Below are 26,660 nucleotides of genomic sequence, written 5' to 3'. Positions count from 1 at the left end.
CACTGAGACAGTGAGCTACTGGGACAATAACAGCAGAAAACGGCACGCTGGAGAAACTTAGTAACCTCCCTTTCCCCCGAGTGCAGTATGGAAAGATTGATGGCATCCATTCAACAAAGGTACCAAAAGAGAGCACTCCAGAGCACAGAGTACACAGAATTTGCTCCTCAAAAACAGATCAAATCACATCTAATACTTGTATTCTTAAGAAAAAAAAAATGTTGAGAATTTTCTCAGGGGGAATATTTTTTTTGGCAGACATGTAATTGCATTGTTTTTGTCATGGAATTATACAGAAAGAAAATATACAGTGTAATAAATTATATGCAACAACAAATGAGGAATGATATACATATGATGCAATATTTAGCATTAGTACTCTCAATTTGATTAATTTCAAGAAATCAAAGGTCATATTAAGAATGAATCAATGACAATATGGAACTCTAAAGCGAGTAATGATTATAAATATAAAAATACATAATAATTGTTTGACAACCGACTTGAATTTGAATATCGCTGTGCATAACTAAACTTCTAAAACTCTGAGGAGGTGAGGCCTTTATAGATCCAGTGTATTATCTCTTAGCTGAAAATGGAGTCTGGGTAATTTTAAAATCTTTAAATTTTAAAATGTATTCATAAATACTGCACTTACAATACGTAGTAGCCACATCAGGGTGAAGCTGGAGGTGGAGTAGTGGGTGCCATAGTGGAACTTTGGCACCTGATCATCCTCCCAGGACTCATATCGGTCTGAAAAGAATGCTGCCCTCTTGGGATTCAGAGCACCGATGGGCTATATAAATGGAAAAATAAAGAAGAGATAAGGAAAAGAAATGACAAACACATGAGTATGATAGCAAAGGGAAAGCAAGTACTGAATTTTACTGTGAATACATTCACAGACCACTCTTTGCAGCATAACAGTTAAAAGGCAAATGAAGCTAGTAACCTTGTGCAATCTCAAATGAATATTAGATGATGTTTTCCTTCAGACAGAGATCAATCCTTTCCCACAGAGTGCTTTTTAGAGGCTGTGAAACAGAGCCCCTGCAGCTGTAATCTGTCAGAGAAAACTAATGTGCTCCAATGAAAGAGTGCCCACTAGGAATATCAATAGCAAGGCTGTGGATTCCTTTAATTTCTACTTTTATTAATCTGTAACTAATACACTGGTCACCAGCCCTATTTGTAGTCTAGAAAAATGGTTAAGTTGCATTAATTTTCCATCACTCTCCAAAAACCAATAAGGCTGTGCTGCTCGGCTATTATTTAAATACTCATTTATAGAAATCACTTTCAGCCTGGTTCAATTTTTATTAGTCTTCTGGTGGTTGTACCTCATTCTCTCAAACCCCCCTTTATCTCACCCTCTCTCTCGCACTCTCTCTCTCTCTCACACACACACACACACACAGCAGATCAATGGTAATGGAATGATGGCCTTTTGAGGATGAGGGCCTAGTAGGACGTGGATCAATTGGATCTTTCATATCACAGGGTGCCTGTCACAACAAGACTCATCCAGGGCCTGGCTTTGATATTGATCTGCAATATTGCTACTGTTTTGTGTGGGTGTAATGGGGCATGCTTGTGTACATGTATTTGTGTGTAGTGGGAGTGATGCATAAAAGGTTTGTGCAAAATTGGTTGCTTTTACTGTTTAGTGTTTGCATATTTTATGTTATTTTGTAAATAGCGTTCCTGAGCGTGTGTGCGGATTTACAAAGCAAAATGCCTTGTGCCACCGCACTGTGCAGCTCTGTGCTGACAGTGATACACTGTGGGCTTCCTCAGGGCCACTGGGGGTGGGTGAGTACACACAGTGAATTATACATCACACCCATTGGGCTGATTTATAGCCCTAATAACAGTCGGCTCATTAAAAAAAGAAAAGGGAGAGGAGGAATATAAAATAAAAAAAAAGACTGAAAGTGCCACAGTGACAGAGAGAGAGAGAGAATTGTGTGTGAGCGCATGTGGGAGCTGTTGGTTTGCGCGAGCCCGACATTGTTTACTGCTGTAAATTACTATGAGGCTAGCGCTCTCAGCTTACAGTAGCTACAACAGAGCAGCGGTGACGGCACCGTACATCAGAGGAGAGCGCCTGGCAGCGTGTTGATGGAACGCCTGCTGCTGCCCAACCAGAGATTGGCCTAATATGTCGTGGCAAAGAATAGTGCATTGATGAGCTCTCAGATAAATGAACCAATCTCATAGTTTTAATTAGACTACAGAGTAAGCTACAGAAAGAAAGAAATTGTGCTGCCACTTTGAAGAGGTAAACATCAGAGAATTAATCTTGGAGTTCTTCTCACTTCTTCATTTACAACACAGATGGAGATGGTGTTACAGAGCCATTTAACAAGAAATAATTACTGAGACTAAAACTAACGTGTATGTAACACGGTTCATGGAAAAGCAGTGTATCTTTTTAAAAAAAATCAAAACATTTTGGACACCATTTATGATCCGATTTACAGTTAAATCTATATTGAATTATGACTCCTGTAACACTACACAAACACACACATAATGCTGCATGTGTGTCAGCCTATCTGAAATGTCCTCTGTAGTAAATGTAATGTAAGGTTAACTTGGTTCCCTCTGAATTATCCTCAGTTTGAGAACACAAATGTTAAAAAATAGTGTTTTTATGTGGGTATGTACACACAGAGAAAAACACTGCCTTAAGGAACAAAAAAAAAATCTTCCTAGGAACTATTATAAGAACATTACCCAGCCAGTGCTACTTTGCTTTTAAAACAATAATGGGTCACTAGTGATGAAGTATAATAGCTCACCAACAATTTGAGCATCACTGGGTCTTTGAGTCATAAATCAAAAGAGCCTTTTGAAAGGAGTGTTTATGTATAATGTCCTATTTAAACAGTGAAAACAGTGTGGAGGGCCTGGGGGATAAACATATGGGGCGCGTATGGTGAAATCAATACACCATTAGCTGATCTGGCTGTGAGTAGTTGGTTATAGCACAAAGGTACAGGGAACGCTCAATAAATCCTCACTATTTCTGTTGCCATGTAAATGCAGAACACCTTCTCTGTGGTTAGAAGGTTAACAGTTCTTTTAATTGTTTGCTGTGCTTCATTAAAAGCAGTACAACAACAAGAATGAAGATGATTTGGCCTTATGTTGAACTGAATGACCCAATGGCCCAATTATATTCATTCTAACGCTCTCTATAAATAGGACAAGTGCATTTTTGAGGGGTAATTTGTGACGCAGAACTGGGGTGTCCGAAAAGGTGGAGGAATAAAAACAGCAGAGTTACAACACTTGCAGTCAGTTCTAGTGTGTGCTTATCGTGACTACAATGTTATCTCGGGGGTCGGCGTTTGATGTCAGGTTGAGGTTAGAGTTTATGATAAGAAAGTCCCTGGGGTCAGAATGGCTCTGGCAGCAGGGAACATAAATTCTGTGTGGCCTCTGTTGTGCTGGGGATGATGACAGTGTGTGACACACACACACGTTCATGGCAATTTGGCTTCTCAATGTCACTGGAGGCTTCTCAGATGACCTGTTTCTATAAGAGACAACCACCAATGTGACATAAGAGGGGGATAAGAGATATGTGGAGGGGGAGAAAGTCAGAGTGAGAGACAGCGAGAGAGAAAACTGAAACAATAAGGAGGAAAAAATAAACCAAGCAAGGTGGTGAAAGATGCAGACACACACACAAAGCTCCGAACTAAATGTGAAGGTCAGAAAACATTAGGATGCAAAGAAAAGAAACAGAATACAAATGATTGCGAGTGCAGAATTGGGGGGTGGGGGTTGATTTGGGGGGCCGCACAGTGCTGCTTGCCCTTTTCCAGACACGGCAGTCTGCCACGGTCCAGCGGTCATACACTGATTTCACACACGCGTCAACAACATGAATAAAACAGATATAATAAAGATTGGCCCACTCCCTCCCTTCCTCCTCTCTCTGCTGCTATGCTGCTCTCTAAGGAGAGAAGAGAACAAGGGCGGCAAATGATGTTGTTCTCTTACACACTCTCCTCCTCTTTCTTTTGCTCCCTGATTGTCTTTCTGTTTCTCGTCCTTTCACCCATCTCCCCTTCATTCAGTTGGTCCCTGGGGCTGCAAGGCTTGACCGAGCACAGGGGCTGAGCTGTCCAAACTCCAAGGCAGTGCAAAGGAGTAGAGCAGGAGGCAGAAATGAGCTAAGAAACTGAGGGAGGGCTGCGTGTTTGTGTGAGTCTGTGCGCGTGTTGTTGGGGCAAGTACAACTGCCACACTTCAGCCTACTGGGCAACATGAAGCCAGATAAACAGAGAAATTATGCAGCCTCATACAGTCGGGGAAAGCTACACTGGGAGGAATAAAACCAGAGGAAAGAGACACAGACGGGGAGATCAAAGGTGAAAGCAGGACTGGGGAGAACCTAAGGGACAAAGTGTTGACTGTTGGGTTGTTTGAATCTGTATGACAGCAGTGTGAAAGAACAGACCTGTGAGTGGATGGTTCATGTGTGCCATGGTATTTGTGCAGGGTTATAGTATTGCATTGGATTAGATTGCACAGATAACATTTGTCTACCTTCTCTGTTTCTAAGGGTTAATGTGGTTTATTGGATTTTCATGATTATTTAAGGGTTTGATCATAGCAGAATTTCTAGGCCTGGAGTGTCAGGGGATTAGTTTGCAAAGACAAACGATATTTGCATTGTGCTTTCGCACAAAGTTTGGTGACACACAAATTCTCTTTGCTGACAAAATGCAAACTGTCTTGACAGCTCTGACTTTTGAAAGCATAAATGGAACCAGAAAATCCAACAGTGCATCAAAAAAACCCCACAGACTTCTCATTCATTTAAATTAGAGCACAGCGATGGTGCCAACACAGAGGGTTCTGGCAATAAAACGCAGTGTCGTCTGTCAAAAAAGTTGAAACTGGCTCAACTTTTGCTGAAAACCAATGCAACATCATCCTGGAATACCAATCAAATACATGCAAAGACACATTTCTTGCGGGTTACTTTGTAACATGAATGGCATAATGTGACAGTTTCTAAAGTGCTGTGCAGTTTCTTGGCATCCATTACACCTTAAAATCACAGTGAATTGGCAGTTAAAGTATCTTTATCTTCTCTAATGTGAAGTATTTTCCAGTGAAACAGAATATGGGGGCGAGATGAGCTACAGGATACATTTTTTGGCAATGAGATAACTTAACGATTAACACAGGAACACAGAATTAAAACATCGAAATTGTATTTTTATTTCACAGTGTTTTTAAAACTAGTGGAAACTAATTTCATCTTCTCACTGGAACAAGTACCAACACACCCACAACAAAAGAGCTCTTTCGCGTTTTGCGTGGTCTAAACACACCCTGACTGAGAGTTATACCCTTTTGCCTTACTAGATGAATACCTCCACCTCTCGCTCACCCTGCATGAGCATGGACGACCCCAGGACCTGAACAAATGCCCTTAAGTGTAACTCTGAAATGCATTTCCTCCAGCGTATCCCCTGTCCATTAACACATGCCTTTTTGTTTCTTTGGCTGATTTATTCAGTCATTTCGGTTCCAGCAGGTAGACAGTCGCTCAATCATCTCACTCTAAAACTAATCCTCTGTACTCCCACCACTGATCTTCAGTCCGACAAGGGGAGCTGGCAAGCTTTGGAGTGTGTTTTTTAGCCTTTTTTCTGCATGTGTAAGGGAGGGAGTTCATGCAAGTAAATAATTGCATGTCTACTTACAATATGGGGGAGATTCTTTTAAGCAATTTCAGCAGTGTGAGTGTGTGTATTTATGTGCCAGGGAGCATCTTAGGGCAGGTTTCATTGTTTTAAGCCCAATCATTTGATGCCTTGAGCTACCAGGGAGTATTACTTCACTTCCTGGGGTGATACGGAAGGTCAGACTTGAAAGAATTCAATTAGGAATTTTCTATTATGGACAGAAAATGATAGCTAGGCCGGAAAATGGGAGTTACAGAGGGAGAGCGTGAGGGGCTTAAATCTGCTTTAACTGCAGCAGGACGGGACTGTAGCAGCCAACAAAAGCCAACAACTATTCATGCAGATTATCCATAATGTATATGACTTGCAAAATTTATCACATTATTACCCCAATTTATTATATTTGCAGGTGGATGAAAACTGTGCAAACCACTGGATTTAGAATTGATCCAGAGATTAGGAGTGATGCCAATAATGTACAAACAAATAGCAGAAAATACCTAAAACATCTAAGTAATTCTGACTTAAACTTAGCTGTAATGTTTAGTCTTCTACTGAAATACATGAGTTATTGAATGGAGAAGGACATCATCAGAATCAGAATCAGATTTCAGATCATTACACCTGTGCAAAGATAGCAATCAGCCACGAGTGATTAAGGAGCTGGTTCACTAAACTATGATCAATGGCAATTACACAGCATCTAAACGGACACACACACACACAGGAGAGGGTGTGCCTTGTGTGTCATACCTTAGACAGATCTCTGAAGTTGCTGGGCAGAGTGAGGTCAAATTCTTCTGAGTCATAATTGGTGATAACCCATGGGAAGACCGGGTACTGGTTCAGGTCGTTAAAGGTCCGACCTGGTGGAGGGAAAGAAAATACACACATCATGGTATCAAAGACTCACAATGTCTGCAACTTTGGTATTTGTGCACTCGTGTACTGTGTCTTGACAGGTCTGTGTCTGTCCACAGTGACAATCTGCAAAAACACCACACAGGTGGTGAGTGTCCTCACCAGAGATGGTGTTGAGAAACATGAGGTACTCAAAGTTGGAGATCTCCCGACGTTGCCAGCGCTGCGTCATGTTGGATGCTTTGAACAGCTGCTTTGGTGTGGCAAGAGAGATTCGCCTACAGAGAAACAGAGATATTTAAATAACTATAGTAATTTAAGTGTTCTTGCCCTGGTGCACTTTGGATTATTTGTGTCAAGCCGTGCAGAGACAAAGTCAGTAACAACATGACTCAAGCAGAGCTTAAAAAAGCCTCAGGCTTTATTAGACTTTAGCAATACAAATGTCATTAAATGAAAAATCTATTGTAGTTACACTCTTGCTAATTAAGAAGACAAATATGCAATAAATTGGGTCAAATATACATATTCGTGTGTATGTGCACACACACATACAAGGCCCCAGAGCATGATGTATGCTGTAGGACAAAAACAAATGACCCCCAATCCAATTAAAACAAAAGAAAATGATGGAATTAATCACTGTCAGGGTGTGAGATTATAGTCATTAGTACTCTCAAAGGTGAAAATACGACTTTCCAAATATGAGTGTACAACAAGACGTACTATTTTTTTATATTCTTTATTGCCACCAAGCAATAATGTTCATGCAAGTACATCCTATACAGGTTTCTATAGCTTCTCTTTATTTCCAGTAGATTAAATGACACTTAAATGTAAAGGTTTAGAGATGGGAAAAGACTGAAAATGTTTGTTATTGTCAGAATGTTTTAAAAGCAGCTGGATTATGCCCAATTATGAGTAACAATATTAAGTAGAATGAAATGTGATTGTGTAATTGTTGTTGTAGGACTCTGGATGTGAAATAAATTTGTGCTCTCCTGGCTGTAGAAGCTAGTGTGTGTGCACTGAACTGGCCTGTACAGCTGTCCTCAGGTCAAAGAGGCAAGGTGTCCCTGGCCTGCAAACTAGTTTGATTAATGAGCCCAACAAACACACACACGCACACGCACACACACACACACTCTCTCTCTCTCACCCCAATCTGTGTGTGTGTTATATACACACACAATCTTGCCCACACTGAGTCATTACTGGATGCATTTTTTTAGACTGATTGCATAGCCCCCTCTGTTATGTTGCCCCATGTAGCGTTTTGTGTTTCTTAATATTGAAGAAACATTTCCCCTTGACCCTGAATCTTCCTGTCACAAACACTCTACCTCCCCAAAATATTCACAAATCCCAGCACACAGTAACTGCTGTAACTCAGATTAATGATGACAAAAATTTCACAATAACAGGGAAGAAACCAAATCACGATTTATACTTTATTGTGTCTTTGAATTTGTTTTCTGTACTTTAGTCTGGCATTTAAACTCTTTCAATTTAACTTATAAAAACCTGAAGTCACCATACTTATGATTTGCACTTCCATGCAAATTTTGTGCAACTCTTACATTACACTCTTATATTCTCTTCATCCATATTTTTCCCAAACCACTGGAAAAATACGGCACCTTTATCACAACATAATGTATCACATAATTAAAATATGCCATAAAAAGCACCTCAAGACCTGGGCACTGCTTTTCCTTCTCTAGATTTTCACAAGACATATGCCAGCAGTTAGTTTGCGTTGGGCCTTTGCGCTGCCTGGACACAGAGCAGACATAATGTGAGGGGGGCAGGGCTGGGGAGGGGGGAGTGCCCTGCAGGCTTACGAGCAACTATTTGCTTCACACTGATGGAAATAAATAAATGAACTGGACTATGTTTGTGTGAAGCCAATTATGTTTGGGAGGTGAGGAGAGAGTTGGAGGGATGGACAAATCAGTGACCATGTGTGCATGTGACGCAAAGAAAAGGCGGGAGAAAATTCGGGTCAGAGTTTTGAGATGCAAAGACCATGTATACGTTCTCAAATCCAATTTCACTCCCTCTGTTCCCTTTGTTTTTCCATAACTTCAGTTTCCCGATCTGTTCAGATTTTGTGCCGTATAAGTTGAATACAATCTTAAAAATGCAGTGTTAAGAAACAACGGTTAGAATTTTGAATGCCACAAAGAAAGAGTGATTGTGTATGTCCGTCAGTCTAACCTGGTCTGCGGAAGGCCGAAGTTCGTGCCCACCCCAACACGAGGAAGACTGTGGACCACCTTCTTTACGGTGGCAGCATCTGGGAAGTTGAACATGACTGCAGCTGTAGAGAGGCAAAGAGGAACACCAAGTTATATGACATAAATTCCTCACATTGCCATTGAACTCTTGATGAGAATGTCTCCTGTATTTTTCGATATATAAAAACCAAAAAATATGTATGTATATCCATCAGGGTTACAATAACAAGGTGAAACAGTTGCACATAAGTAATTATGGGTGCTCTCTTACTTCTGTTGGCCATGAAAATTTCCAGAGCAGTATTTTGCAGTAGATAGCGTCTGGAAAAGATGGCACGGATCTCTGTGAATAGCCATTTTCCATGAAGACCGTCTGTATAGGCGAGAATCTGGAAGGCAGGACAGGGAAGGCGAGACCAAAGGGGGTGGGGGGGGTGGGGGGTGGGTAGATTCAAATGGAATAATGAGAAGAAGAAATAAGGAAAATAAATTCAGAAAGAAGGAGACCAGAAAAGGACAGAAGAGATCAAAGAAAAGGCAGAGAAAAAGAAGAGAAGACCGAAGGCTGGGTTAGTTCATTTTTCACACAGTGATGGCATGACGGCCTGAACAGCACGATTAATGTCTTATATTGATCAGCCTCAATGAAAAAGCGATTCCTTCAGCAAGAGAATGGGAGCTATTCAGCTGGAGGGTGTGAAGGAAATGTTTAGTTCACTAAAAGATAATCCATATTACAGCACACAGGTGAAGATGAATTTCAGAAAATTACAGTAAATATAAGCCACAAAAACAAAATGCTTTAATGTTCAGAGATGTGACAAGGATAAGCCTGTTTTATGCCAAACATCTGATTAGACTGTTTTTTAATTTCCATAAAGGTAGCTGTCACAGGGGTCAAACAATATTATGTTAGCTTGCTCCAGATTTAAAAATGCTTCGATGAACTGAGCTTAATCTGTCCCTCTGGAGATTGCGGTGGCTGTCAGAGTGACTTGTTCTGATGGCTGTCACAGCCCCTGACAGACCCAGATGCTTGGCTCTGCCCCTGTGATTCGTACTCCTACTAATCCAGCATTTAGATTTGCTACTAACCTACTTAGCACTGCTTTGTTAACTAGGCATTTGTTTCCCCCTCTGCTTTTAGTTTCAAAGGCGTCTGCTGACAGGGGGCGTACAGGGTTATGGTAGAAAGGTAAAGGGGACACTTTAGGCTGTCACAGCATGGTTCAGAGTTTGTGCTATTAATCAGAAATATTCAAATGTGAGCTAGTAACCTAAGCCTAGTGTTAAGTTAAAGGAGCTCATTAAAGGCAGGGGACAGCAGAGGGGACCAGCTGAGGCCTTTAGCTTGGGACAGCCTCTCCCTCGCTGTCTCCCTAAGGAATAAAACCTGCCTGCATCACAGACTCACTTCAAAGTCTCTGGAGTTCAATTAAATGTGGATTAGTGGCTTGGAGAAGCTGGTTGGGGCTGTCTCCACCAGACTCCTATCTTCCTTAACAGGAGATCGGGATGACTATACCAGTCACCATCAGACTGTCGCCATCACAGCACCCACAGGAGTAAATTATACTTTTTTTAAAATCATCAATGAAAAATGTATTTTAAAAGACAAACCAATTTGCAAGAAGTTTAATGAAATCCTTATATAAAAATGTCAGTTTCAGAAGTAAAAAAAAAAAAAAGGGCTTTTCTACCACCAGCAGCAGGTTGGCTTCGCTTTGCACCAAGATTGGAAAAAGCGAAACCACTAACCTTCCTCTGTCGGGTAACAAAATCCATTGTTTTTAAACTCCCATTTGTACACAGCTTAAACAAACAAACTACAACTTGTTAATATATAAGCTTTAGATGTAGTGGTAGGCAGATTTGGTTAGTGTTGGAGCCAGGCTAGTGGTTACCCCATTTCCAGTCTTTATGCTAAGCTAAATTAAATGGCAGCTGGCAGTAATGTGATACTTGGCAAACAGACATGAGAGAGGTATCTTATTTTCTATCTCTAATCAAGAAAGCAAATAAGTGTATTTCCTAAAAATAAAGGAAGAATTCATTATTTAAAAAGCTGAGATTAGAGAGTTAGTGAAATGGCTAGTTTCTTAAAGTTTTTTTTATAAATATATAGCAGTCCAATCAAAATAAGGGATGGCCATTTCTTAATTTACAAAAATTACAGAAGAATTGGATGGATTCAGAAAATTCAGAAATTTTAATACAATTTTATCTTACATTTTTGAAAAAAAAAAAATGAAAAGAAAAAGCTCCTCTCCTACTAGCTGACCTAAAATGGAAGTCCTGTCTTCAGGTGTATGATGAGTGAATGCTTGGCAAGTAACCTTTCACCTCCAAAAGGGAGTGGTTGACTCATTTCATCCCCAGGAGTACACTCATAGACCTCGTGAGGGATGTCAAGAAGATGTCCAGGGCTGAACTGATGAAGTTGCAGTCCCTGATTCCACAGATAGATATGACAGTAACGGAGGCAGGAAGATATCATATTTTCCCTTGGACCAATGAATCTCCCGCAACGCTGTAAATAGCACTCTATGTTCCCAAGATCATTGTCCCTATCGGCAGCGCCCTTTCCCTTGCAGATGAAATAGCTGAGTGGGTGACAAGGAGTGTGACAAACTATCCGTGCTGTAATGCTCTAGCTGTTCTGACCACGTCTGGACAAATTACAATGGTGTGAAGGTTATTGTCCAGGCTGGAGTTATGGCTGCACCAGCTTCCTTTGTGATAAATAGTAACGGTGGAACTGGATCAGTCAGGCTCAAAGAGATGGTAAAGCTACAGAAGCATAAGAGGAATTTATAAAAACACCCAAACCAGGCTGAATAACAAAGACTGTTCAGGTTAAAAATAATAAAATGATAAGGGAATATATGGGAACATCAAGTGGATCAGGAACGTATACCTCAACATGACTGGTTGAGTATAAAGCACAGTTTTATTGATATTTCATTTCAAGTGGAACAATATCCATGGATTCAGGTCTAGTGTATCCCGAGATCAATTTCAAAGCGTCACGCGACAGGACACAGCCAAACAGAAAACAAAGGAACTATTCTTGATTGCGATGCTTTTTCTCTGTCTCTCCCTCTGCATCTCTCCCTCCTCCTCTTTCAACCTGTTTGTGCGCCGGGCTGCTGCTCATTTCTGAAGCACTGTCGTTTGTCTTTGTCAGATGCCCAAAAGACTGCGGAATGAAGAGGGACACATGAAGAGGGGACGGGTGACTGTGGCTACGGTGTGTAACCACACAGACACACAAACACACAAAAACTGTCACCACTGGATCTTGCAGACAGTCCTTTTGCCAGTGAACCCTTTCCATCATGCTTTCCTTTGCAAAACCAGTTTCCTTTTGCGACCAATACATCTTTAGAAACACAGGGAAAGTCAAGTGGAGGAACATAGTGACACAGATGAAATTTAATTGAAAGAGTTAGGGGAACAACAGTCCAACTATCAGCAGCGAGGTTCAAGATAGATGAGGCTTTCAACTATCTTTGCTGTCTGGTAAGGCTGAGTGTGTGTGTGTGTGTGTGTGTTTTTGGGCTGATAAGACCCTTGAGTTGAAGAGGACAGAAGCCACTGCCAGTTACCAAAAACAGTACATCAGTACTTGTCATAAAATATGAAAAAAAAAAGGCTCATTTAAGCACTAATAACATTTTTTGTAAAACGAAATGTTTAAATCTGTACATAAACCATGTGAGATAAGTGGTATATGCACATTTGCTCGTTCAGTGTAATGTGCTGAGCATCCTTGAAGGAAAATGAGATGATTGAAGTTCAATTTGTTGCCTGTTATTAAGTATTTCCGCATGGCTGCCTCAGTTAAAGGATAATGGATGAGGGATTTATTATTACCTTTTGGTCAAATGAAGTGGTGTGGGAGATAAGGTGATGAAATTAATGAGCGGGAGGAAGAGAGGTGATCCATCAACATCAAAACAGAGACGAGGGACAAGCAGCATTGGAAGAACTTGAAGAATAAAATAAAGAAAAAAAAGCCTGTGGACTTATCTGCACGTAGAGTTGCTTATTGCTTTTCGTTTTGTTTTGAAAAGCCATCCACCACCCACTCCTCGACACCCCACTCCTCTCTTACATGTCACAAAATGACTTCCACATGCAAACGACAGAGGTTGCAGACTCCTAAGACTTTTATTAATAAAATGAGACTTCCCTTTTTCTTATTCAAAAGTCACATATACAAAGTAAATCACTGCATATTGTTACATCAGTGCCGTGCTGCTGGTGGCTTTTTCTCACTTGACTGGCCACAGAATCAAGCCATCTACAATAAACAGAGTTTCAATGGACCGAGACGCCAACTGCACTTTTACTGCAGCAGCAAATGAGAAAGAAAGCACAGGCAAACACAAGCTGACATTTAAGAGCTTTCTGACACTCTCATCTGGTGCATCCACAAAAATATAGTTTATATCTCTTATAATCCTGCTCTTTACTCTCTCTGTTCCTTATCCATATTTTTGTTCACCTCCTCCCCCCCTCGCCTTTTCCACCTCTGTTCCACACTGGTAAACGAGGTCTTGTCACCCCCCATCAGTAAATGAGTTCATCGGACTAACGAGCAAGCAAAGGGCCCCGGCACACTAACAAGGGTCTGTTGGCTGCCTGTGCCTCTGGACCAATCAGGACCCTCATCATCGCTGACACAAAGCCTCCCCAAGCCCTCTGGAGCCAATTAAGACAGATTTTGCTTTTGAGATTGAGTGATAGACAGAAAAAAAAGAGAGTGGGAGTAGGAAGAACTGAGGGTACAGTAAGTACTGGAAAGAAGAAAAAAAAAACTGGCATATTTTCAGTGCAGTAATACTTTGAAAGAGGCACGTGCTTCAATCAAGAGAGCATTGGTGGTGGGTGGGTATCGGGAGACTAGGCTGCGAGTAAAATAGGTAAGCCATTCAAGAGGAAAACAATGCTCCCTAATCAAAAGAACATGGAATCATATGACCTTAAGATAGTGCAGCCACATGACTCTACTTTCACACTCCAGCAGTTATCCACAAGCCGCTGTGGCTCTGCAGAAGTATGTTTTATGCAACTGGCCATGTGCCTGACATGGAACTGAACTGTGGGAGTAGTGCTGCTGGGCGAGCAGTGAGAATATAAAAATATATAATACAAAAGTGACATACCTGACTGTAGACGAATAAAACAGGCAAGTTATGAGGCCCAAAGGAGCTCCTTAAAAAATTAGTTCAACATTTTGAGAAACACATTTCTTCACTTTCTTGCCCAGAGTTAGATGAGAAGATTGATAACACTCATATCTATTCCTGGAGTGTCCGCTGGTTGGCTGCCAAAATCACTGGGATGACAAGACTCCAAGAAGTAACTGCCTGACCAAGGAATAGTCCTAACTGCCTGACCCTGCAGTATAACCACAAACTGTAATTTTCACACTTTGATATTTGTATGTATTAAAGAAAGACAATGTAAAGCATTGCAGTGGTTTCCATAGTATATTTCCCAAAATATTGAACTATCCCTTTAAGACTGCACTTTAAAATTTAACATATACAAATACCTAAGCAGCCAAAGTCTGTTATCTATTACACACAGAGTTTCTATATATGAAAAACAGGCAAAGCTAATAGAACACTGAACATGCTTCAATATCAGTGGTCAAGACCATTTGTATCTACCAATGATTGATAGGAACAATTGTTCTACTATCATGTAACTAGTTCAAGATGTAATCTCTGGTCACAGATAAAGCCCTATTTGCCTCGAGGGAAGTAAAACAAACTACAAGGTAAAAAAAATAATAATAACAACTAAGAAGCTGCACTGGAGTGTGAGAGAATTAAAGCAAAATAAACAAGCCCAGCTTGCAGCGAGTGTAAGGTTATGAAGCCTAAAGGCTCAAAGCATTCAGTCCCAAACGTCACCCAGTAAGAGTTTGCACTCCCTGAAGAAAGTCCCCTTTGAAAGGATCTTTGGGGCCACTTAGTCTGAATTTAGCCTAATAAGGATTAAACCCCTTTCTGGCCCTTTTCAGTGTTTGCTAACTGGTTAGCCTTTTCTCTTTTCCTTTCCTTGGCTGCTTAGCCTTTTTGAAGTGGGAACAAAAAAAAAGGTCTTGTGTGGATTTAGGGAAAGGCTGCAGTGGTCCTGGGGTTAATTGATAGAGAAGTGAAGTCTTCAGTGCACTAACTCATTAGGCATTCAGCCTTAGGGCATAAGTTATCAGGACGAAAGCCTTAGACAGGCCAAAGACGATATCAAAGTGGTCACACAAAACACTACTACATGAACATGGAATTCAAAATTGAAAATATCACAAGTCATAACCTCAAAAAAAATAATTCAATCTGACAATTTTTTAAAGCCTTTTCAACTCCAAAGTGTTACCTATTTTGGGCAAATAACACAGAGCTTGCATTCAGGGATGCCAAGACACTAAACAGCTTGAATTGTTTGTTTTTTTTTAATATTCAAGATCAGTGCTTCCTTCTTTACCCCATCACAGCTTAGGCTGGGGCCACAAAGGGCAGAGGTGGTGGCTCAAAGGTGATGAGGAACAAAGGAGGGATAAAGCTACATAAGTGAGGGGAAGAGGGGTGTGAAATGCAGCAGACATCCACAAATTGAGAAGATCCTCTCTGCTGTCCTTGCATTTTCACAATGCATGTTTAAAACCTTCATCATAAAAGTTCTACCTTCTAATTTTTTTTCAAATTTGAGTCTTGCTTGATTTTTCTCACTGTACAGAGTCACAGTGAGTTAATTAACTGGACAACAACACCACAGCAACTAAAATCAGCCAGAAAACCAAGTTCTGTTTACATTAGGATATAGAACATATAAAACAGCAGCAGCCCCATACAAAACCTTAACGGTATTATGAGGTACCTGTTGAGACTGGACTGAAAAATGCATTCCTTGATTTGTCAAGCTCATCATTAAACACCTGTACGTCAGGAAAAGGTGAAAAATAGTGTTCAGTGGTGTCCAAAGTCTGAGACAACAAGTCAAGATACTTCTATCCTGACTTGACTGGAGGACAGTCAGGAGTCCTTGGTCTGCTTTGGTCTTCCAGGTAGTTCTTGAAAAGCTTTGAGGTGTGTTTGGAGTCATTATCCTGCTGCAGTATGAATCCTTCTCCAAAAAATATGCAAACCAGAGGGTACAGCATGTCTCTGAAGGAAGGCGTGGTGCTTCTCATTGGTCAGGGTGTAGTCAGTTTGGTGCAGGTGTCCAAATAGAGTAGGCAAAACACCCCCAGACTTGAATATTGCCACCACAGTTCGATCCACTGCGGTATCATTCTCTCTCCTGTTTGTCTCCTTGGTGAAATCTACCTGAGTGTCATCTGAAGACATGCTTCAGTGGAAGGAACACAACTCACGAAAATCATTTTATACTAAGGACTTAAGCTGGTCAATGCCCCAAATTTGGTTTGATTTGATTGCTGGCCTGGAAACAGTGCAGAATCTTAACAGTTCTTCTTCACGTTACATGACATGATGTTTTGTGTTTTTAAATGGCTCTGAATCCTCAAACTTTCTCATTATTTCCATTTTTGTGAGGACATTTTGGAGATCTTCAATGTGGTCTCAGACATTTGGACCCCACTGTATATGCTTTTCACCTATATTCAGAAAATCAAAGAGACAGCCCAAAGCTACCACTAAGGCATGGTAGCTGTTTAAAACTCAATGCTATTGGCTCTCCACTCCCTATAAGCTGCCATGGCAAACATCAGACAGGTTAAGACTGCTGACCGGCTCCTACCACATTCTCCTCGCTCTCCTTCATTCTTCTATTTTGCTATTTAGTGATGGATAGGCTTTTTTGGGGTTGGTGCGAGGCTTCGCTGAAGTAAATTCTTTTCTAATCCGGCTATTGTCACCAGCTTAAGTGGGTGTGGGGTGAAAAGTACACCCCTCTTGGGGAATTTGACGTTGGTTGTCCGAAGCGAAAGAAGAGTGAGAGAATAGGACTTGTATAATGGAAAGGCTGTGGAGACTTTAGAGAATTTGAAGGTGACTCAATTGGAGCTACAGGTTTATCAATGACAAGCATTTTGACCAACTGTAATGGAGGGAATTGAATTTGTAAGCATCTTCACTGCTCTGGAGGCAGGTTGATTATGTAATTAAAATACAAATGAAGTACAAGGTTAACTTAGATGTGCTTGTAGTACAAGATGGTCTTCTGGACCTGACAGAGGGGAACTGCACTGTATATTATTTATCTATAAGTCTCTACTGCAAACACTGCCTCATGACCTCTGCTCTCTGGTCTCATAGGAACACAGTACACTCTGTCAAGTCACATGATATTTTACCATCAACTGTACCACATGTTCAGACTGAGCTTGAGGGAACTGGTTTCAGGTACTATGCTTCTTATAAATCTGAAATCTTTCATTTCACTTAGGTCTCAGGATTTTCAAAGAATACACTCAGACTATACACAGGTCTCTCTTGTAAAACAGATCATGATCTCATTGAGACAACTGTTTAAATAAAGGACTAAATACGTCTTAAAAGAATGTGTGTCAACAGTCCACTCTGCCTCATTGAAGTAAAGTTAACTTTCTGCGGACTAAATGGCTTTTTTGGGGAGTTTATCCAAGCAAGGGTCTGAGGACAGAGGATGTTGTATGCTGTACAGACTGTAAAACAATTCTGATTTTGAGGCATATAAATATAAATGTCTTGACTTAAGGTAGTTGATAATTTACTTTTTAGGTGGACCAAGCTGTAAAAACAATTTCTGACATATTATCGGCCCATTAAGCTGTCAAAAAAATGTGTTTGCAAAAGTTATTTGCACATCCAGCAAACACAGAGCAACATTATCATCCATTTGGAGTCAGACTTTGGCCACCTGACAAATCCAAGTCCAATATTCACTCTTCTTGTAGCTCATTTTTTGTTACACTATGTTTACCAGCTAATCTCTAACTCTGTCTGTCTGCACTTTAGTGCTGGGCAGGGAGCCTACAGCAGAAGCTTTTTTCGCTTTCTGAAAACAGTTGTGTGCTGTGGCTGGAAACGATGCTGATGACAGCGGTAAAACTCAACCAAAACAGTAAAGCTGCAAACTGTAAAACCGAAACAATGAGCTGAAAGATGCTGATGCTCCCTGTAGAACTGAGTGGAACTGCACAGTTGTTGATAATTATCTGCAGGTTGGTGAAGCAAACCCTTGTTAAAAACTTTAATTAGTGCAGCTTTAGAGAGGATTAATGGCCTCAGCATTTCATTACTATACAGACAGAATATGACTGATTGTTGGAGTGAAACTAATTTTACTTGAGCCATAACAAGTAAAAATCCATTAACAAATGGAAATGAAAATCCATGGTACAAGAAAGGAATATGCATCATGTTTTCCAGTTTTCGATCTTTGAGATGTTAACAGGGTGGACAACCAGTGGTTTGTAAAAAATCAGCACCAAAAAAAAACTATTTATCCTCAGATTTAATTCTAATGTATTAATTATAATCTGCACTTTAGAATAGCCGTGTATTAATATTGCATCCTGATTCTACAATCTTTATACTATACAGCAGGAGTGAGACTCTGTCGTGCTGATGTCTGCTAGAAACTAGTCTTGGATGAGTAAGTAATCTGCAGAATGTCCCCATGGATGTGCCATTTCAACCAGACTGGATGGGTCATTAACCATAATGACAATGGAGGCACCAGAATTCAGCAATGTAACATTCTGTTCTCCAGTGCATGAGATGTCTTTACACACAGTACACACCAATGCTATCAGTGTACATTATAAAAACGAATACAACTGGTTAGAATTACTCTTGATTTCTTTTCAGAATTAACAGCCATGATTAATCTTATGTTCCAGTTGAGATATTTCTTACTTTGTATTAATGAGAAGTTAAAAATGTAGATAAAAGGAAGCTCAATAAAATAGATATTTACTCAAATTCTATGACATATGGATCTAGTTTTATCATCTGAAATGCAGCACAGACCTTTCTGACAAAACAAGGCCACATTTACAATTCCAATTTCCAAAATGCTGCTCTGGACATCGATCTTTCAATCGGAGCAGAGTGTCTCTCTGACCTCAGCTGAATAACAGGCTTGTGTGAACAGCAGGTACACAGGTGCTGATTGTAATATCAGTAGCCTACCAGGCAGACTGGCATCTATAAACAGGCCTATCCATCAGGCTGGTGTGTTGCCTTTGACACGTGTGTCAGAGGCAGACGAAGGGAATAAATGATGGAGAGAGGGGATCAATCAAAGGAAGGGAGGGGAGGCACCTGCCCCCTGACTGGCCCAGTCAAGCCCAGAGATGGAGCATGATGGAGGGGCGAGGCTCAGGTGCAAAGAGGGGGTGGCAGCTCTTTGTCTGGAAGTGCTTGGTTAAGTGTGAGCCAGGTCTCGGCAACAGTGCTCTGTGGTTGTGTTGAGGTCCAAAGTCAGGTCACAAACAGAAGGCTAGAAAGAGGCCAAGCATGTTTATTTGTGATGGGGTAGCTGTTTGAGTGTAATGGGAAGAGCAATTGGAAGGGAGGCATTAGTCATCATTAGGTGGTGAGATGACACTGTCACTAATGGTTTTTTATGTGATTACCAATGTGGCAATCGTCTTTCCTCAACCTGTCCTACGTGGTTACCACTCACTACAGACATTCATCAACCTGCTTTGCACAAGTCTCAATGGTTTACATCTCCTCAAGTTAAAAAAAAAAAAAAATCATATATGTCCTAACTGAGCTGAACTGAAACTGCCTGTTCAGAACAGAAAATTAAAGAGTAAACTGCAGAGCAACACAAAGAGTAATGTTTAAACATGGCTAAGACCATAGCCATGCTAGTAGCTCTGTGAGACTAAGAGTTGTACGGATTTGTAATAGTAGCGATATTAACATTTGTACATCACACCAAAACCTGTAACGTACACGTGCACCTGAGGCTCATGGGAATGTCATTAGTTTGGGAGATATTTGGTTGTAATCCAATGTAATGGACAAATTAATATTTGTGGTGGTGGTGCTAGAAAAAAAAATAAGGAGGGGGGGGGGCATGAATGTTGTTATTAAATTTCATCACAATCCATTGAATAGTTGTTGAGACACGCAACTCAAAACCACAAATTGTCAACCTCATGGTGACAGTACAGGAAAAGTCAGACGATCACCAAAATCAGTAGGATTCATCCTCTGGCAACTGACTGACTAAATGATGAACAGACCAACGATGTTGTCCCTTGAGATATGCTGTATGCATAGCAAAAGACAAAAAAAAATAATGTCTTACAAATATGAGTACAGGAGATATGGGCCGTAAGCAAAAGCAGGAGCCAGTCTCTTAGGTTATCAAAAGCTTTGAAACCCATCATTAACAAGTCTTCTTCTATCACTCTTCAACACCCCATTTCTTGCCATGAGGTTGCAACTAGAGAGACTATATCACAACATTCAATGTGGTTTCACACTCAGAAGGGAAAGGAAAGAGAGGTGGGGTAGGTTTGTACTTTGTGTGAGAAACAGAGATAAAGGACAGTAGAGAAGGTAAGACTTTACGGCTCTACTGGGAAACAGAAATACACTTCAGAAAGCTTTAAACCTTTATTTGGACTTATCTCTCCTAATTGGCTTAAATCATTCCTAATGGTTTGCACATGTCTTTATGCTGAGCAGCTCCCAAAGTCCAGACAGTGACTTGACATAAGCAGTGAGGCAAAGCTGGAGGAACCAGCATGATAATAATTGGGTTTACTGATGACTGGATGAGCCAAAGTGGGCCGTGAGAGAATGATACTTGAGATTAAACTGAACCTGGATGTTGAAGATTCAAGGATGCGGGAAAATCCAAGAGGGGCACATTAACAGCTGTGATGCTAACAAGTCTGTCTCTGGTAAGGAAACACTTAATGTCCTCTAGGTGCTATAATTACTGTACCTGGAAAGCAGGGACGGTCAGACAAGTAACAGTGAAGGAAAGAAGAGAAAGAAGGTCATCCCAACCCATCATTCCGCTAGCTGTTGTCGTAGTGTGGCTGAGCGATTTATTGACCATCTCAGAATGTACTCTGTCAGAGGAGATGAGGAGAGCATAGGGAGTGGATGGTGGAACAGCATGAAGGAGAGACAGAGGAAAGGGACTAGGGAGGGAAGGAGGCCAATATGAATGAGTGAGAGTGAGGGAATCTGTTTCCTTGGGATCATTGATAATGACATACCTGCTCGGGCTGTCCGTTAGTCCTATAGCACACACTATTTAGGCTCTAACTGGAAAATCAATAAGCTCCTCTCTCAGAGACCTCTTGCTGCCATGGCTCTTTGTGATTGGCAGCTGCAGCCGAAGGTCGTCCCTGGTGACCATGAGAGTTTGGCGGAGCGAGCAGGAGGAAGGGGGAGGGGTGCAGTCCCAGCAGTTTGACACTTTAGGGAGAGCTTAACGATATGAGACTGGTCGCTACATAACACCAGGGTGGTTTTCTTTGACTGAGTGACCATCTATTCATCCACTCCAGCTAACCCCGGGTAGCCGTCACCACCCCACTAATTAGAGTTACCAATGTCTTCTCAATGGGGGTTTTATCATTGCATAGTCCAAGGTTGGACACTGACCTTTAGGAAAAATTTACTGGTATTCTTTCCAAAACACTTTTCTGCGTGGTCTTTGACTGAAACTTTTTGGAAACATGCTGTGGCTATCCACAGGATTCAGGAATAACAGCAGAGTTAAACTTGAATCAGCTGTGTGTAGTTTTTGTGAACTAAAAGACACGTTTTTATGATACAGTGAACATATCCATACAAACTGAGGTCCTATGAGGCAAAAATAACATGCTATTTAAAGGGAGGTGCTCTGATTTCTAATATTGTGTTATATTTAGATTTGAACTCTATGCACTTGTTTTTGTAATGTTGTGCGGGTGATAATTTCATTCACTTCTCCCTCAATTAGTTTACAAATGCATCCTAAATATAGATTGTGTCCCTGTAGCATACCACATACTAAGAGTATGAAGTACGCACTATGTATTAATGTCGAAGCTGCGACATTCCTGCAGTTAGTACACAAGCCATAACATGTACTTTACTGTTTTATAATGACAGGAAGTTACAGTATACGAGGTGTTAGCTAACCTCATTTCATTTTCTTACAAATTCACAAATGACAATTACAAGTGTTTCCAAACTACCTAATTTCTGTTTTTCCATCTGTTGCTGCAGCTCTCATACCACTCCCGGTGCAAGTGGCTTTTTCATTTTCAATGTGTAGTGAATCAAAACTACACTCAAAAATCAATTTTTAAACAGTATCATATACTCAAACCACAACTAGAATTATCAAACTGTTTTCTATCGAGACACAAGAATAGTCTCTAATACACACAGAATGGAAAAAGGATCTAAGGGAGGGTTACAAAGATCATCCAATCAGCTTTTTGCAGATATTTCCTTTAACCAATCAGCTGGAAGTAGAGTGAATTTCACTTCCTCATTCAAGCAATATTAGTAGTCTCCAGGAGTGGCGCTGCAACAATAACTCCACATGCAATATTGATGGCTTGTGCCTAAACACAGAGAAGTTTCCCCCAAACACACACACACAGGCAAACACACATCTGCTCCGTGACTTCATCAGTTCTGCTATCTGCCGAGCAGATGCGGGGGCCTGCTAGGCAATTAGTTGCCTGCGATGATTTTCTTTGAGCCCTCTGTGGAGAGAGCAGCTGGGTCCATCCGGGTTTGGGAGACAGCAAGAAAATGTGTGAACAAGAGCATCAAAAATGTACTCTCTCAGTTCACATGTGTGCCGATGTTGGTCTGTGTGTACATGCGCATGTCAGTGTGTGTTGTGAGGCAGCGAGCCACTTCTCCTGCAGCTATCATGTTTCCACAGAAAGGAAAAGGAAAAAAGAGTGCTACCTAAAAATGCCAAGCCCTGACATCCCCCTCCCTTATCACTCAGTAGTACAAAGCACAACAACATGAGCACGACACGAAGAAGAAACTTTTGCACGTTCTGTTGCAAAACTAACACATTTTTTCTACTGTTGTCTTTAAAGGTCCAATGTCATTTCATGCCACAGAATGTAGCCGTAACATTGAGAGATGCATTGCTGTGTGCCTCTCGGCTGGAAATTACTTTAGAGCACTTTTACTGTGTTATACTCAAATTGTATTTACTCCATGTAGAGGATATACTAGTACTTCAGATAGAAGATTCAAGAAGTAGATGAACCAGACTACCAAAAAGTGTTAATTACATTATGATTATTAACTGAAATTCAGTTTTAGTACAAATATTTTATGACATTCAATTAAAAAAGATACTCATATAAGGGACCAGATATATTTCAAAGATGTTTAAAAGACAACTTATGTCTTAAGAAGTTCCTCTGCTAATTGTAAACTATGTTCTAAAAACTGCATGGTATACACAGCACTGAGCCACTTGTAAGCCAGTGTAATCTGGTTGGACTGGAAAAGAAGAAGAACAATAAGGCTGAGACAGTAAGACAGAAAGACAGAGCGAGGACAGAAGAAGAGGAAAAAAATTAGAAGCAGTGAGGTTACTCATCAGCTGGCAGAGATTTGCACAGGCATGGACACTGTTTTGTGCTCGTGAGGGGATCACTGTGAAGTCGTCACACAGGCTCAGATCAAAGAGCTCTCTGACAGGCTCCTGATCTTTTCTCCAGTCAATATAAACCAGGGGGAAACTCTTTAGGAACCCCAGATAATTCTGGACGTTTTCAGGACATAAAGGGCACACAGAAGTTGCAAGAATGGATGAAAGAGTGAGTGACAACGCCATTAGATTTATATATTATACATTATACTGGGAAAAAAAACAAAAATGGAAATAAAAGTCGAGCTGACAAAGCTAAAAAGCTAACACCTAGCCACCCAAATGTCTTCTTAGCTGCAACAGCAGTGTGTTGACCTTTCAGTTTCCTGCCATTATACAGTGATGGGTAGTTAGCCACATATGTACTGAAATGAACGGAGGAAATGCTCATATTCTGAGATGCGACTGGTCTTTTCATATCAACTGCAAAAATGAAAAGATATAAATAATTTCAATCCACCGTTTTCCATTTTACACTTTAGTAAAAAATGAACACAGCTGCTCAGAAACACGTGGTTTGATTAGCGGGCCAGAATGGATTCATAATCTCTTTATAAAAGCCTGACTTTGTGTCTGCATATATTTCATTAAGCTACAGTTAGAATGTCCTTCATAATATTTGGACACTTACACTCCAAGTAGTGTCCATTAATCTCTCTGGAGCTGTGAGCTTGATAATAAACAGTCATCCTGAAATCATCAGCCAGACATTTTTTCTCATTTACTTCTCTCTGTTTCTATCTTTTTCTAAATTCCAAAGGCACACTAGGATGAGTATCACTCGTCTTGAATATGACACTAAGAGAAGGAATGCCAAATCTTAGGTTAACATTTCTTTTAAATTTCACAAAAAAAAAAAAAAAAAAGTAAAGTCAACTCTTGCTTGTCTTGCCATAGTTTCTCTAAGTACTCTGGTATTTCTGGGAAGAATATCCAAATGGACGTTGTGTGTTCATTTAGCAGTGCATCAAATTCAAATGTCATGACACACCAGCAAATGCAGCTCAGTAATGTTTCCCCTTGAATGTTTTTTCTTGGTGGGAACGAGTTAATTCGACACTAAACCTCTCCACTGTGACCAAAGTTAAATTAACTGTTCTAGGTGGAAAGACAAACACTGCTAAGGTGTAATTAATGAAAACTGTGCACAATATTCAACCGTAAATCATATAATTTAATTAAGTAATATGTATTTTGCTGACAAAGGCTGCTTGTGATCTCATGTAAAACCAAATCAGTGTGTGTTCACTTAACACACTCTCAGTGTGTTTTGGTTTTTGAATACAGGTTATTTGTTACACTGACATGAGCGCAAATACCAGGCAGGACCACAGCCATTTTCACATCAAACTAAATAATACATTTTACAAATTTAATCATGAGTTACTTTACACTCCCTAAAGCCTCATCACCTCTTGTGGAAAAGGCTACATGATGAAGTCCAGAGGGATGTGGCAACTATGAAGGGGGGCTCATTAATCTTTGCCTTTTCTGATATGTTTGTAGCTTATTTCAAGCACTGCATAGTTGGCAACTTCATATCAGTAAACGGGTTTCTGGAAACCATTGCTGAATCAATAGTCTGTCTTATTTAAAATATTTTTGTAACAAGTGCCATAAAAGTTTAACGTTTTTTTTTATGTGTGTTTATTTTGCACAAAACTTAAGAATAGCCTGCTTGTTGTATTTTCTTCAATTTGAAACCACGTTTAGCAACGCAGGAAATATGCAGCTTAGGGCGGGCTGCAGAGAAAATATCATACCGATATTTTCCACCGTGCATCTATGCATGCAACTGCAGCAGGCCTCATTGCATCTGATCAACATTTACATTAAGAAAGCCCTTCAAGGTGCAACAACGTAGATGGGTTATGGTTTCGCATTATTGTTGTAATTTATTTTCTGAACTTATGGGAATGATTGGACTATATTTAACAGCCGTCTCCATAATTGAATCGCTCTAATAGCGGTATAATGACGAGGTTCTGTTTAAAAAAAGATGATCTCTTAAGATTAAAATACGTATCGAGCTGAATTACAAACGTTTTTAAAGAAGGGAGTCTTGGAAGTCGCAAAAAATGTGCAATTAACTCTGCAATCTTGCAGCCTTGTGACCGTGACCTCATTAACTGCAGTAGTGGACGTGTGTAGCAGGACTGCAAAGGTAACGGGCTGCAGCAATACTTCGACAAATTATTTCATATGGATTTCACTGCAGGATTTTATTTTTCCTCCATGCTTACATGTCTGAATATGTCTCACACCAATGTTCCCTGTCTGTGGGGGGGGGGGGGGGGGGGGGGGGGGGTAACAGCTTCTTTAGTCCTCCAACGTGAAGTCTGGGTGACAAGGGGACTTCAATTACAAACTCACTGAGTCCCTCTGGTTAAATTATTCAGTTTGGACAAGGTTCACGGCGATAAACCCACGGGCAACTTAACGCGTTAACGCGTGTGTGTGAGGGAAGCCGAGGACAAACGTCTTCTATCAGTGTTTGTTTTTTTGTTTGTTTTTTTGTTTTTTTGTGGATTCGGTACAAATCATCGGCGGTGTGAATAGTACTAAAATGATCAATAGAATTTTTATCAATTGATAAGTTTAAAAAGCGTATCAGGTGGATAAAAAGTGAAATTGTCAGATCATTGCTGTTTAGAGTTCGGACAACTTGCTTTTCTGACCCCAAGCTGCAGGTGCACTCGAAGTATTTACTATTTTAAATGTATATTAACTAAACGGGTAAACAACATTTAACGGCATGAAATATTTATGAGAAATACAATTTCACATGTACCTGATTTAAAAGGAAAAAAACACACACTCCCTGAAAAGGGAACAAATGGGAATTGGAACTTCTCTTAAAGGAAGAGAGCGGGTAAAAAGATAAATAAGCAGTGATTAATTTTTTACTTTTAATTTGATTTAAAAATAATGTGACCAACTAGCCATACCTAGTGTTAGAAATATCACACTTAAATCCATACAACAGATACACGTTTCCAGGCATAACACAGCTCATTGAAGTTTTATGAGAAAAGCAGGACATGCTGATAAGAATAAAAGAAACTTTCTGTCAAATGGGAAAATCTAACGTAATTACTCGGCCTTTCAAAGATGAGTAAAACGCGAAGATATACATTCATTTAAAAACGGAGAGAAACAGAGAGGAAGAGACTTATCTTCAGAATACAAGCAGGTCTAAAGTTAAAGACACTCACAGTCAGACACTCAC

At 40.4% G+C, this 26,660-nt stretch overlaps 1 protein-coding gene across 3 annotated transcripts in view; it reads right to left on the bottom strand.

The window, feature by feature from the left end:
- lrba (LPS responsive beige-like anchor protein) overlaps positions 1–26,660 on the bottom strand; it is a 190,035-nt gene that overhangs the window by 55,068 nt on the left and 108,307 nt on the right. For all 3 annotated transcript variants that reach the window (XM_041035968.1, XM_041035969.1, XM_041035970.1), the window contains exons 40-44: positions 9,090–9,207; positions 8,799–8,901; positions 6,741–6,856; positions 6,471–6,583; positions 659–799 (exon numbers count right to left, since the gene is read on the bottom strand). In XM_041035968.1, the coding sequence (XP_040891902.1) occupies positions 659–799; positions 6,471–6,583; positions 6,741–6,856; positions 8,799–8,901; positions 9,090–9,207 (591 nt within the window). The remainder of the gene's footprint in view (positions 1–658; positions 800–6,470; positions 6,584–6,740; positions 6,857–8,798; positions 8,902–9,089; positions 9,208–26,660) is intronic.

Source organism: Toxotes jaculatrix, chromosome 4 (assembly GCF_017976425.1).
Source record: "Toxotes jaculatrix isolate fToxJac2 chromosome 4, fToxJac2.pri, whole genome shotgun sequence".
Lineage (NCBI taxonomy): Eukaryota > Metazoa > Chordata > Actinopteri > Toxotidae > Toxotes > Toxotes jaculatrix.
The sequence above is the reverse complement of the archived record's forward strand: the minus strand, read 5'-3'. Positions and strand labels throughout refer to the sequence as shown.